Here is a 14,079-nt window from a genome sequence, read left to right on the forward strand (position 1 = left end):
TTTTGGGGGTAAATACCCAGTAGTGCAATTACTGCATAGTAGAGTTCTATTTTCAACTTTCTTAGGAACCTCCACACTGTTTTCCACAGTGACTGCACCACTCTGCATTCCCAACAAAAGTGCACAAGGGTTCCTATTTCTCCACATCCTCACCAACACTTTTTCTTATTTTGTATAACTAAAAAAAAAAAAAAAAAGAACTGCACTCAATCAAATCAGTGACACACTTTCATTTAATATCACTACAAGCAAAGAAATAGCCAGAGAAACTTTAATTTGATCAAAAACAAATTAACCTGGCAACACACAACATAATACTAGTCTTCAAGCTTTAGAAACTTGGTATAAAATAGATTTGAATATGAAATTCCTCAATTACAGTTTTTATAAGTTTCAAACATATTCTAAAGTTGAGATAAAAATCAGACATTCACAGGAACCCTGTACCCTGAAGCCCCTTTGAAATACACCAGGTCTAGAAGGTAGAAAGACACACAAAAACATTTCATTATAACAATTTCTCTAATACTGTAATTTTCAAGTTTTCTCTGCCTTGATGCAGATGAGATACAAGTAACTCACCCTCTCTCCCTTTTCCAATTATAGTTCTGTAGGAGTTTTTACATTTAAGAACAAGCAAACAAACCAGCGTGGTGTGGTACAGAGCTGCAGATGAGAAATAAACATACGTAAAATAAAGAAGTAAAAGAGAATACATCATGGATGAAGAACAAGTATTAAGGAGGTCCTGCCAGAAAAGAGAAGTTAATGCCTAAAATTAAGAGGAGGAACTGCTAAGATACTGCACTGTACAGGTATGGAAAGGTCCATTCAAGGAACTTGTATGTTGAAAACCAGAAATTTAGATTTCAAAATTCCAATCAAAATGGCCAAAATTAGAAAGACTGACAACACCAAGATTTGGCAAGTTGGTGGAGCAACCAAAATTTCATACATTGTTGGTACAAGTGTAAAATGTACAACTTGGAAAAAAGTCTGGTGGTGTCTTATAAAAGTAAACATACACCTATCCTATTACTCAGTAATTCCACCCAAGAGAAATAAATATGTATGTTGATAAAAAGATTTGTACAAAAATATTACTAAAAAATATTTCTACCAGCTTTATCCATAATAGCCAAAAACTGGAAACAAGCCAAATATACATCAACAGAGTATAAATAAACTGAGTATGAATAAACTGTATGAATAAACATACAGATTATGAATAAACTGTAGTGTAGCCATTCAATTTATACAATGAAATACTATTCAGCAATAAAAAGGATGATATACTAATTTAAGCTCTACAAATATGACTCACAGTGCAAAAGACACGGAAGGATGGTCAGATGAAGGGAGAAAGTAGTAAGTAGGCTCTTACAATAGTCGATGTCATAGACAGTATTAACATTATAAAAGTACAAAAAGAGTTCACCAAGAGAAGTCAGAGAATAGTAGAAAGCTTCTTCCTACCAGGAATAAGGAGTTTCAAGGAGAAAGGAAGTTCCCAGTGTCAATGTTACAGAAATCAAGCAAGATGAACACAGAAAAATACCTCTTAGATTAAGCAATGGGCAACACTGATGATGTAAAAGTGGTGTGGTAAGAATATAAGCCAGATAAAGAATACTGATAAATTCAAAGGAAACAAACAAGTGAGGATCAAAGAAATAGAGGTGAGCCAAGAAAGCAAAAATTAGAGAGCAATATAAGAGACTGAAGTATTTCTTTAACATGGAAAACAAAAGTAACGACTCCACCTAAAACTCCCCATCTACTATCTCATCAAGAACGTGTACTATTGAGTAAGGTTGTCTGCCATAGGCCTGACTGTCCCTGCCTGTTTTTGCTGAGTGTGAAAGTCTGCAAAACTTATCTACTTCCTGATACTGAGTGGATTCTTATAATAAGTCACCTAGGCAACAAAGACGGTCAAGGTTACCACAGCACATAACTATACTCTAAAGGAGCGTATGTTTGTTGCTCGCTAAAATGTTTGCTGCTTGCCAAAAAACTGCTGGAGCCTTGGTCCTGAGTTACTCCGTTGGGACCCACTACGTGCATCCATCTAGACTCATCACCTTGATGGGACGTGGGTATAAGAGAAACCTACACAAAAATGCTGACGTTCACGCAGCTTGCTGTGGCATGAGTAATAATGCTAGTGTTTCTGATCTGGGAGTCTCCTGTTTTCTGCTAGCAACAATTAAACATTAACAAAACTAACTTACTAGTCTATAAATATGGTAAAATCACATCTTAAGACTGCACAGTACTTGAAATGAGCAACAAAAAACTACTTGATATTCATGTTGCTGTGTAAAAAAGACACAAAAGTGGTCACAAACAAAATTGAAGTATATATAACACCTTATATACCTTATGTTACTCATATTATTATTTATCATGTAATGGCCTCTGCATTATATCTTTTACATATATTACAACATATATATCTCGTACTAATCCTTATGAGGTAGGTACTAATATGATGAAACTGAGGCTTCAAATATTAAGTAAACTAAATAAGCTAAGCGCCCACAAGCTGTAAACAGCATAACCTAAATAACAAGCCCAGATACCTTTAAAACGTGTTTTTTTTAACCATCAATAGTCAATCTTCTTCGCCCCTGATTTATCAAGGACAACTGTAATTCTTCAGATATAAGACTAAAGTACCTAGACCCCTGCAGTATGAAAACTTCATTATGTTCACAGAAAAATTAACATTTTGGAAATGATAATCTTAAAATTTTCTTCAAAATTCCGTGATCAAAATTTAGGAAGAGCTAGGTCAAACAAATCCAAAGGACTGTCTCTACTGCAGAATTCTCATGGTTTTAATATGCAAATATGTTTTAACACACTAATATAGGTCATAAATCTTCTAAGACCATCTATTATCATCATTCTGGAAATCAGTTTGGGAAACTACTGCTACAATCAACAGTGCCAACCTGACTTGTATACAGAATTATCTTTGAAACCTCAGTAGTCAGCTTGGTTCAGGACATAATCCTTTAAAAGAGAGAACATCAAAGTTAGAATGTGGCCTAACAGCTTCAAACCAAAGCAACTACTACATAGTTTGGCAACATTGCTCATTTTCTCCCAAACGAGACCTAATTCCCCATAACACAAGGAAACTATAGGGCATACCTAGCTTTGGCTGAAATTAGAAGGGTAATAATTAAGGTTTTTATAGCTCTACATTGTTACCTACTGCTTTACTTAACAAAATTCAGATCCACATTAACAAGAGAAGGAAGAAAAGACCACAGAAAAACCAGTTTCCACATAAAACCTGTGCATAGGTTAATGGCAGTGAGTCATTCTGATGGTCCTGGGCATCACCACCAGCTTTCCAATACAGAAAGCTAAATTTTAACTCTATCAATCAGTGATAAATTAACATCACATATTATCTCACCCCAAAGTGCCTGTCTCCTACTTAGTCATCTCCAAACACAACTACTGAAACTGTTTACTGCTGCTCAATGATCTATTAATCTTTCCAGAGTTTTCAAAAAGACTGAGCTAAAGACAGCAACACAGCAGTTGTGTTCATCACATAAACAAACCAGAGCTGCAGATCTGTCCCTAGACAAAAAGTCTACTAGGCACCAATACAGCTGCTTCTTTGGAATAACTAGATATAGTTATTCATCAGGCCATTCTCAACAAAATCAAGAGTTATACTAGACAAATGAAAGAATCATGTAATTACACAGCAACAGGAATTAACATCCAAATTTAAACTACGCTTAGATTCCCAAACACTTTGCCTTACAAAGAAAACAAATCATTATCATACCTACTTAAAAGTGAACAGTAACTTTAAAAATACAAATTTTTGCCCTCTGCTCTGAAGGAACGCTTCCACCCAAAGTCTATTTCTAAGTCTATGTAGGACACATATCCAATTGAGGGGGGGAAATGCAATAAAATATGATATTGTCCACTTATTGTTGTAGAGAAAAGGAAAAAAATATCCTAAAACATTGGTGTTAGTAACTTTTTTTCATGATAATTAAGTCAAGTCCTAACTGAAAGCAAATATGACAATATAACAAATTATTTTAAGGCACAACTATATCAGTTAAAAATGTTGAGTAGTGGGGCGCCTGGGTGGCTCAGTGGGTTAAGCCGCTGCCTTCGGCTCAGGTCATGATCTCAGGGTCCTGGGATCGAGTCCCGCATCGGGCTCTCTGCTCAGCAGGGAGCCTGCTTCCCTCTCTCTCTGCCTGCCTCTCCATCTACTTGTGATTTCTCTCTGTCATATAAATAAATAAAATCTTTAAAAAAAAAAAAAAATGTTGAGTAGTGACTTGTGTATGAGAACATGGTTGATTCTGATAAGCAAAATCCCCAAAGAGAAAGACTTCAGATCAGCTAATGCCTTTAAAGGAAAAAACAGGAACAAGAAAGAAAAGAGATTAGAAAAAAGACAATGGAAATAGTATTCAATATTAACCTACTGAATTTTACTTTAGCTAACATCTGCAAAAATAAGAATACCTTTAAAAACAAAAAATAAACTATCAAAACTGTATACACTGACAACTGGAAAATGCCTTCCATACTGGCAGCAATTTTTTCCAAAGCATTCTGAAAATACAAATTTTCACAAAATTCAACACAGATCATTCGAAGATTTACAAGATGTAAAGCACATGAAATGAAAGCATCATGAGCTTTTATCTCAGAAAAACGCAAAATCACCTATGTTGGGATTTCATCTTTCAGTAGCCTTCATATTTGTCAAAATACAATTATTAAAAGAAATTCTTAGCTCAAAACTAAGACTCACATGTGCAAATACATACTTAAGAGTGAAATCTGCTCTATATTGGTAAAATTTCACAAACAGTACTATTAATTGCACTATCAATGCTGCATATTAACGTTTTCCTCCTCTTCCTCAGTAGAAAGGTTTAACTTAATTGCCATCTGAAAGTTTATACTGTTAACAGGCTACCTACTAACAACAACAGAGTCAACTACTGCTGAGTCCATTTGTAAGAGGGTTTACAACAGAAACCTCCAATTCCAGGACCATAATAAACACTAGAGGAAAAACTACGTTTGAAAAATTGACACTGAAAACAGAGGGACACTTTTCACTCATTTGAACAAAAGGCTTATGTGGTTGAATGGAAAACCCTGTATTTAATGAAAAATAATTTTTCAAACAAGATTTCCATTTTTTCTAGTAAAATTTGTTTCTTCGCCTAACCACCCCCCCCCCCAAAAAAAAAGTCGGAATAGGAAAAAACAGTCACTTTTAATAGTAACAAAATGAAGGACAAAATGACAAGGTTAACTAGAGCTGAGACACGAGATCAGCACCATTATTCTCTATCGTGACACAATTTTTTCAACCCATATTTCTCACCGAATCTACTTCCCACCCTACATCGCGCTTCCACCTCCTGCCCCTCTACCCGCTCCATTTATGACGGCGATCATCTTCCCAGCAGATATGTGAACTCAATACCATGTCCAGCAGACAATCCACGGGAAATGTCTCAGATGTGACTGGGCCAGGGAATAAGGAAATGATCGAAAAAGTGAGAAGTCAAACAAATATAAGTTGTAGAAAGCGGGGGACGGAGAGTGTCCTACAGCGAGGTATACTGTGCGGGAGAGGGGAGGGGAGATAGGAGGAGCCTTGGGTCGAGGGGTCTCGAAGGAGTCAGAGGCAAGCTCCAAAAGGAGAGGTGTAAGGAAAAAAAAAAGAAGAAAATTAAGTTAGTTTTTAGCCCGAATAAGGGGACTCCCTGGTCGTCCACGGGAACAGTCCCCGGGTCCAGGGCCGGGCAGGAGGCCGGGGCGGGGGCGCAGGAACTCACCACCTGGTAGCGGCCAGTTCCTGGCTGGTGATGATCCATCCTGCCCGGCTCGGGATCCGGCTTCCGAGCGGGCGAGTCCTCTCGGTGCTCGACCCCCTCGTCCACCCCCGTCGCCGACGTCGTCGCCGCAGCGCCCCTTCCGCCTCTGTTTCTGCCGCCGCGGTTGCCCGGCCGGGCCGCTTCACTTCCTGTCGCTCCCGCAGCAGCCGCGGAAACCTCCGCGTCCGCCACCGCGAGGTGAAGCCCCAGAACGCCGCGCGCGCTACTGAGCATGCTCGGAACGGTTGCGCATGCTCATTGGGTCCTCAGGCGTCACGTTCGCGTCGCGAGCGGGGTGGGGGGTTGGGCTGGGTGGGAGGAGATGGAAAAGTAAGACAGGTCCGGGGAACTGTTTAGGTTTTCGAGAGTGGGCGGTGGCAAAGCGAACGGAAAAGAAAAAAAAAAAAAAAAATATATATATATATATATATATATATATATATATATATATATATATATATATATATATATATTTATATCACCGGCCTTAATGCGTCTTTTCTATTGGACGGGTTTCGCGCAGGCACCGGCAGGCACAGTCACATCATGCAGAGAAAGGGAACGCGTACCCGGCACACCTGAGGACAGGTCACCCATTTACCCAACACGTCTTCTAATCACCCACCCAGCATAGGACAATGCAGGGAGATCCGTCTCTAGGGCGTTCCTATAACGCGCATTCAAAATCATTAGTGAGGTAAGGGATACCTCACTAATGGTAACCCCCTCTTGGTTACAGTATGAGTTTTAAGAATCTAACAGGGACTCTTCAATCATAGCTTTAGTATCTCCCGAAGGAAGGAGGCCTAGAGCGCCCTGGGTTACTGGAGAGCCCTAGGTTACTAGAAGGATACAAAAAAATACTAAGATAGGGCTGTTTTGTCATCATACAACAATAATTTCGAAGGATCTAACAGTAAGGAATCACTTTGTATGCAACATTTTAAGACCATCTCATTGTCTGGTTAACCATACATGACCTACTATGTGTGAGTATCTCCCAAAGGCCACAAAGCATATTTCCCTAGGAAGTAGAAGAATATGATAGGATAAAGTATCTTTTAACCCAAAGACCAGCTTTCTATGCCCTGAAAACTATGATCCCACATAATCTGGCCCAGCTATCTCTTTTACTTTACTTCATGGAAGGCCACTGAATGAGCCTGATCAGCTAGTTAAAGTAGCAAAAATATAATAAAGACAGAAACTCATTGAGAGATCATCACCAAAAAAATTTAAGCCTTCTTGACAATTTTATTCAAAGCATCGGCCAGTTCTTCCTGTTTTTACCATCCTGGCACATTAGTGGTAGAGAGTATGAATAGGCTAACAATAAAAAGAGGCAATAATATCATACTTAAATGTCTTTAAACTTGTTTTCTTTTGATCTAAGTTCATATTTTTCATATCTGAAGACGATGAAATAGGACATTTTATTGTATTATTGTACAAGAGGTCACCCTCACAATTTCACCCCAAATGATATCATCTTTCATGGTCAAAACAGCAGACAGTGTCAGCAAAATGAAATTAGATTCCTGCATCACTTATGGCCAATACTTTTCCTTTAGAACTTAATTTTATGTGTGCTTGTGTTTTCATTAATCATTTATATGTCTATTTGTTGTTTCTGAAATACACTACTGCTCAGGGCAGAGGCTATTTTTTTTATGCCTAACACACCTGGAATAGTACTGAGAACTGAGAACATAATGGTAAAAGCTAAAGACCTGACACAAAAGTCAACATCCTGAATCCTGTCAGGGTAGCAGATTCTTTCCATTTTACCCTCCTCACAAGTTCTGTGAACATTTTGCTAATCTAGAGAGCAAAGGACAGAAATCACTGGAAAAGCACTTTTTCAGTGAAGAAGAGGAAGAGGAAAAAGAAGTAGAATAACTAATGGATATTGAACCTTTCCCAAGCCAGGGGCTGTATTATATCATTTTATAATTATATAAATGTTATATCATTTTATCCTCACAACATCTCCATGATGTAAGCACGACTATAATTCCTGTTTAATAAATCAGGTAAGACATCAAGAGGTTCAGGAAGTTGTCAAAAGCCAAATCACTATCAAGTGGTCACAGACTCCAGAGTCACCTCCATATTAAGCACTATGCTATAATATGCCCTCAAAAAAAAAAAAGTGGATTCTTTAAATCCACCTTCTTGATCTATATGAAATAAATAATTTTTTCCTCATCATCCCCCAAAACGCCACTCTGAGCTCCTTTTACCTATTGCACAACTAAGCCAGTGGGACCTGTAATAGGCCATCGCAAGTGGAGGCCCTGCACGGTCCCGTAAGAGTACTTATTTGGGATGAAACAGGAATAACAATATTCTTATCATTTTAGAGGATTTAAGCAAAATCCCATATATTCAATCCCTGGTCTTTCCATGGTGACAACTCCAGTTACCTAAGGAATTGGTGGTAGTGTGCCTCTTTATAAACTACTTCAAGTGGAAAGTTCGAATTTTAATACACTTTTCGCCTAATCAATTTTCACCTCCAAATACACAGCCAACTATAATTTCATGAGTGCCACATTGCAGTCCTGGGGCAGACATGGAGATAAACTGCCAAGATTCCCCAGCCAGAAAACGCTCTGACCAGTTGCAAGGAGTGTGATTAACCAACAACCTCCAACTGTTAGCTATGTCAGGGTTTCCTTCAGTTTTCAACCTGAGATGTTTGTTATTTACAGCGTGGCATCTGGTCATTGAGTGGTGTGGTACAGGTTGAATCACTTTTGCCTGGCACTGACCCTTTTAAGGGGCTATCTTTGCTTCAGAATGCCCTTCTAAACTGGCAGAGCCTTTGTTAGCTCTGCAGTGTGTTGTAATGAGTCTCCCTGCTCGGTCCTTTTTCCTTTCACAGATGTTAACTCCCCAATAAATCTCTTGCACTCATAACTTCATATCTGCATTTGCTTCCTGGAGAACCCAAACTAGACAAGTGGCAAAATGTAAAGTGATAAAAAACATTGTCAATATCAAAATTGTGTGAAATGACTACAAAGGTCCTTTCACATAATTGATGTTTCACCTCCAAAATAACCCCTGGTACCCCCCCATCATTACCATTTTCTCATGTGAACATAATGTCTTCCCACTAAGAATAACTTTTTTTCTAAAAGATTTTATTTATTTGACAGAGAGAGATCCAATAGACAGAGAGGCAGGCAAAGAGAAAGGGGGGTGCGGGGAGCAGGCTCCCTGCTGAGCAGAGAGCCCAATGCGGGACTCGATTCCAGGACTCTGAGATCATGACCTGAACCGAAGGCAGAGATTTAACACACTGAGCCACCCAGGCACTCCAAAAATAACTTTGATGCTTTCTGAAGAGTGATGCTTTCAAGTCTCAGGAACCCCTTCTCCTGGGAGATACTTTCTCACTGGAATCCCTCCTATCTTCCCAGAAGCAGAGTCATTCTTGCCAGAGGTAAACTGGTTTCTTACACCCTCCATAGTCTCCTCTTGGTTCAAACGGGGTATGCTAAACTGCATATACATGTGCCAAGATTGTTTGTTGATATTCCCACCAATTAAAGAGCAGTGGACAGACATGCTATTGCCTGCAGATGGCTTTCCACACAGGCCTAAATCACAGGTAGGCAAGTGCTCCAAATTTTCCTTACTTTTTCAGTGACTTTTAGTGTTTTATCACTTCCCATACAACACAGAACATACAGCATAGAACATGCAACGTAGAACTACTCCTCAAGTAGTTGCTGATGGTTAAGTGTGACCATAGGTCCTAATAGGTAATTGTATTTGGAATATAAATGATTTTGCATAATTACCTAGAGAATGATTGAAAGAGATAAAATTGCATTCTGTGAAGATTTCTATCTCTACATAATAAAAATTCACTAGCCATTGTTTTCTGTACACTATATTCTACACTGGTTTTAGAAAACACAAGAAAATCATTGCCACTTTGGTAAATGAAAATAAGCATAATTACTACCCCAACGTTTCATCTCTGTTACCATGTATATGGATCTTTTAAGCAGTTTGGAGGCTTGGACCTCAATTTAGTTTCACATAGTGTTCCTTATTTAACTGTTTCTGAAATTCCTGTCATCTGTTCAGCTCTGTAATTTTAGAGAGAAGATCTAAGTGAGCAATTTGACAATCAGGTATCTACTTCCTTTTCCTGTTTATTCTCATACACTATGTTGGAAGAACCTGAAATACAGCTAATGTTTTTTTATCAATCAGGGTTCAACCTAAGAAAAAGAACCAGTAGACATACATATTAAGAGATTTATTGCAAGGAATTGGCTTACACTATTGTGAGGTCTAGCTAAGCCTCCAAAATCCATAGTACAGGCCACTGGAACTCTAGAAGAATTCTAGAGGCTGCTGTCTACAGACAGAATTTCTTCTCCCTCAGAGAAGCCTCAGTTCTGCTCTCAACCTTTCAACAGATTAAATCAAGTCCACCCAGATTATACAAAATAATCTCCTTCACTTAAAGTCAACAATTTTGGACTTTGATCATCATTATCTGGAAGCTACCCTCACAACAACGCCTAGATTAGGGCTTGAGTGAGTAATTGGAGGATAGCCTAACCAAGTTGACACAGAAAACTGACTATCACATGTTTATTTAAATACTACAAGCTGAAATAGTCTCTATACAATAAAGGATAAAGAGAAAAAGAGAGAGAGAGAGAGAAAGCAAAGGGAGAAAGAAGAGTAAGAGACTTAGCTTAGAGATTAAAATAAATTTCCATATTAAGTATTTCCTATCAGCCTTATTTTATATATGTACTATTATATATGGAGGCATCACCAGGCAGCAATTAGAAAAGATCTGAATTCTGAGAAGCTGTCCTAACGCTATTTTTATTTAGCATTTTCATTGTTTGTTTAGTATGAGCAACAAATGTAAGCAAATCCACAGCCATTTTGCCTTAGGGATTACTTATTTTAAATTGGGCTAAATCCTAAGTTATTAATACTCTCTTTGCTTTACCTTGCATACAGAAGGCTGTTCTTTGACCATATTAAAGCAGGACTTTATGTGCTTTTTTGTCTCCTGTTTTCTCTGCAAGCCTGATGATCACTTTCATCACAGAAGAGCAGGGCTGGCACTGAACATCTTGCCTATTATGACATGTTTCTCTTGACTAACTAACGCAAGATCATTGTGTAAGAAGACAAATACTATTTGTATGTATATGTGGGTGTAGGTGTATGCAGAAAATACTAGGAGAGAAAAATGTCTTCTATATATCAAGGTATTCTTCACAAGTTAAACATTCTTCTGTAACAAGAACCAGGCCTCCTTTGTTCAATCATCTGAAGTCAGAATGCTCTTCGTAGTTAACAACACAGTACAACAATAAGGTTTCCATATGATAAAGTTGCCTGGCTTCAGTAGTGAGGATATCTGATACCCTTCAATATCTGAAGGGACAAAATGATGACAGTATTCAGATGGAGTGACTCACAGATGTTGCCTTTCCAGAACTAAGAAGAAATTCGTACCCATTTCCTGGTCTTAAGATTCAAATAGGAAGAGAAAAGTGAATGGACTGACAGAGCCAAAGTAAACCAAGATAATGAAAAAAGGAAGTTCCTCTTATATCTGCTAGATATGATAAAAAATAAATAAAATATTTATACTGTCCCACTTCACCTGTCAATAATACGTAAAATTCCCATGAAATGTCTATAAATTCTGCTTATGAGGAATGATCACTGAGAAATCTGGCATGATTTCCCCAAGAAAGGTAAAGACCTCAAGCTCAAACCTTCTTCCTTATAGTATTTAGTCTGTTTGGACTGCTATAACAAAACATAGATTGGATAGCTTATAAACAGATATTTATTTCTCACAGCTCTCAAGGCCAGAAGTCCAGTATCAGGATGCCAGCATGGTTGGGTTCTAGTAAGTGCCCCTTTTCAGGTTTCAGACTGCCAGCTTCTCATTGGATCCTCACAAGACAGAAGGGACCATGAGGGATCTATCTAGGAACTCTTTTATAATGGCATTAATCCCATTAATCCCATGCCTCTGGACCTAATCATCTCCCAAAGGTACACCACCTAACACATCAAATTGGGCATTAGATGTTCAATATTTGAATTTGGGGGGGGAGGGGACACAAACATTCAGATCATAGCATTCAGATACTGACTTTTTAAAAAATATCTTATTTATTTGACAGAGAGAGATCACAAGTAGGCAGAAAGACAGGCAGAGAGAGGAGGGGAAGCAGGCTCCCTGCTGAGCAGAGAGCCTGATGCAGGGCTTGATCCCAGGACCCTGAGATCATGACCAGAGCTGAAGGCAGAGGCTTTAACCCATTGAGCCACCAGGCGCCCCTTGTCTCCAAATTAAATTTGATCTAAAAAAAAAGGGTGGATGGATGCCAGGCAGGCAAAATAACGGGCCTGGTAGAGAAAGTAAAAACTTGGAAGAAGGGGCACCTGGGTGGCTCAGTGGGTTGGGCCTGTGCCTTCGGCTCAGTTCACGTTCTCATGGTCCTGGGATTGAGCCCCACATTGGGTTCTCTGCTCAGCAGCGAGCCTGCTTCTCTCTCTCTCTGCCTGCCCTTCTGTCTACTTGTGATCTCGCTCTCTCTGCCAAATAAATAAATAAAATATTTTTTAAATGTAAGTAAATTAAAAAATAAAAAACATAAATATTACAAAAACACGTGTACATGCAAATATAGCACATACAGTAGAAAATCAAATTTAATTTTTTTTTTTTTTTGGTTTGAAGGAACAGATTATTTGGCTTACTTACAGGCCACTGAAATTTCCTTAGAACCCAAATATCTGGAAAAGAAAGAAATGTGTGTTTTCATAGATTCATAAAACTTTACTTTTCCGGGGACCTTCCTAGTCACCTATTCCAAAAACTTCATTTTGGATATATCAAAACTGAGGCTCAGAGAGGTAAATGCAGCCTTGAAGTGATTATCTGTGAATCTACCACCCCACTTCCAGCTTGGTTTAAATGTGGTAATTCATAAAACAATATAAAATACTCGATTGATGTTCCTACCACATCCAACAAGAAAAAACCCTCTGAAACAGTACTAATAAAACTAAATATAGAACGTAAACATATCATGAACTCAATATGTCAACATTTCTTTTGGAAGAAATATAGTCAAATGTATTGCCACCTAACAGGATAAAAATTCTAAGATCGTTGCTAATTCTCTCAGGGGTTGCTGCTTTTGGAAAAAGTAAAACAACCACTTCTTTTGTTTAATTAATTTTTATTTTATAAACATATATTAGATATTGTTTTCTGTATTATTATTATTATTATTATTTTTAAACCCTAGTGTTGAGGGTTGACTTTCAATAGATCACAGCAAGGGAGCTCCTTTGCTAACTACAAAACCCCGATCCAGAAGCAGGTTGTCTAAAAATTAGTTTAGTAGCAGGTTCCCTATGAATGTCTACTTTTTAAAATGCAGTAAATAAGCCCATCCAAAAGACAATCTTCAAACATACAATAGATACCTAATATTAGTTGTATACATACAAGCTTAAAAGCCAAACAATCCCAACCCCATACATGCATGTCCATTCAGATAAGATGACCTAAACACGTAAAGTGAACAGGATGCTGGCTCTCCGTGCATCCCCAACCCTTCAGCCATGATTCCTGGAAATGATACAGTTGCATATACATACGATAGTTACACATGACCATTTACATTTAAATTAATATTAAAAACTTGGTTGCTGGGTGACACCAGCCAAAAGTGCATAGGGGCTATTGTGTTGAACAGAGCAAATAAAGAATGTTTACATTATCACAGAAAGTTCCATTGGGCATCATTGCTCAAGCAAAGATTCTTACTATTCACCTTAAATTATCCTCCTCTTTTTACTTCCTGAATTATCAACATAATTTTCTTATAGCTTTGGTCCCAGCTCTGCACAACTTAGCAATGCAGCTACTGAGCAAGTCATTTAACCGGCTGAGCTGGTTTGCTCATCTTAAATATCAGAATACAAATTCCTTCCCTAGCTGTCTCACTGGTTGGGAAGCTCAAATGAAATGCAACCAAACAAATATAAAATAATATTAATCCTGGAGGTTCTTTTCCTTTCTAGTGACTGCAGAAAAAAAAGTGATGTTTAACACCTTTTACAGTTAAAATGTGTAATAAATACAATTTAGAGATGACAGAGA

General features: G+C 38.1%; 1 protein-coding gene across 1 annotated transcript in view; it reads right to left on the reverse strand.

Annotated features, from left to right (window-relative positions):
* Positions 1–10,932, reverse strand: part of NDFIP2 (Nedd4 family interacting protein 2) — a 70,113-nt gene extending 59,181 nt beyond the window's left edge. The window contains exon 1 of the mRNA XM_059143882.1: positions 10,888–10,932. Coding sequence (XP_058999865.1) covers positions 10,888–10,917 — 30 coding nt within the window. The 5' untranslated portion in view covers positions 10,918–10,932. The remainder of the gene's footprint in view (positions 1–10,887) is intronic.
* Between the last annotated feature and the right edge of the window lie 3,147 nt (positions 10,933–14,079).

The sequence above is a fragment of the Mustela lutreola genome, chromosome 13 (genome assembly GCF_030435805.1).
Source record: "Mustela lutreola isolate mMusLut2 chromosome 13, mMusLut2.pri, whole genome shotgun sequence".
Classification (NCBI taxonomy): Eukaryota; Metazoa; Chordata; class Mammalia; order Carnivora; family Mustelidae; genus Mustela; species Mustela lutreola.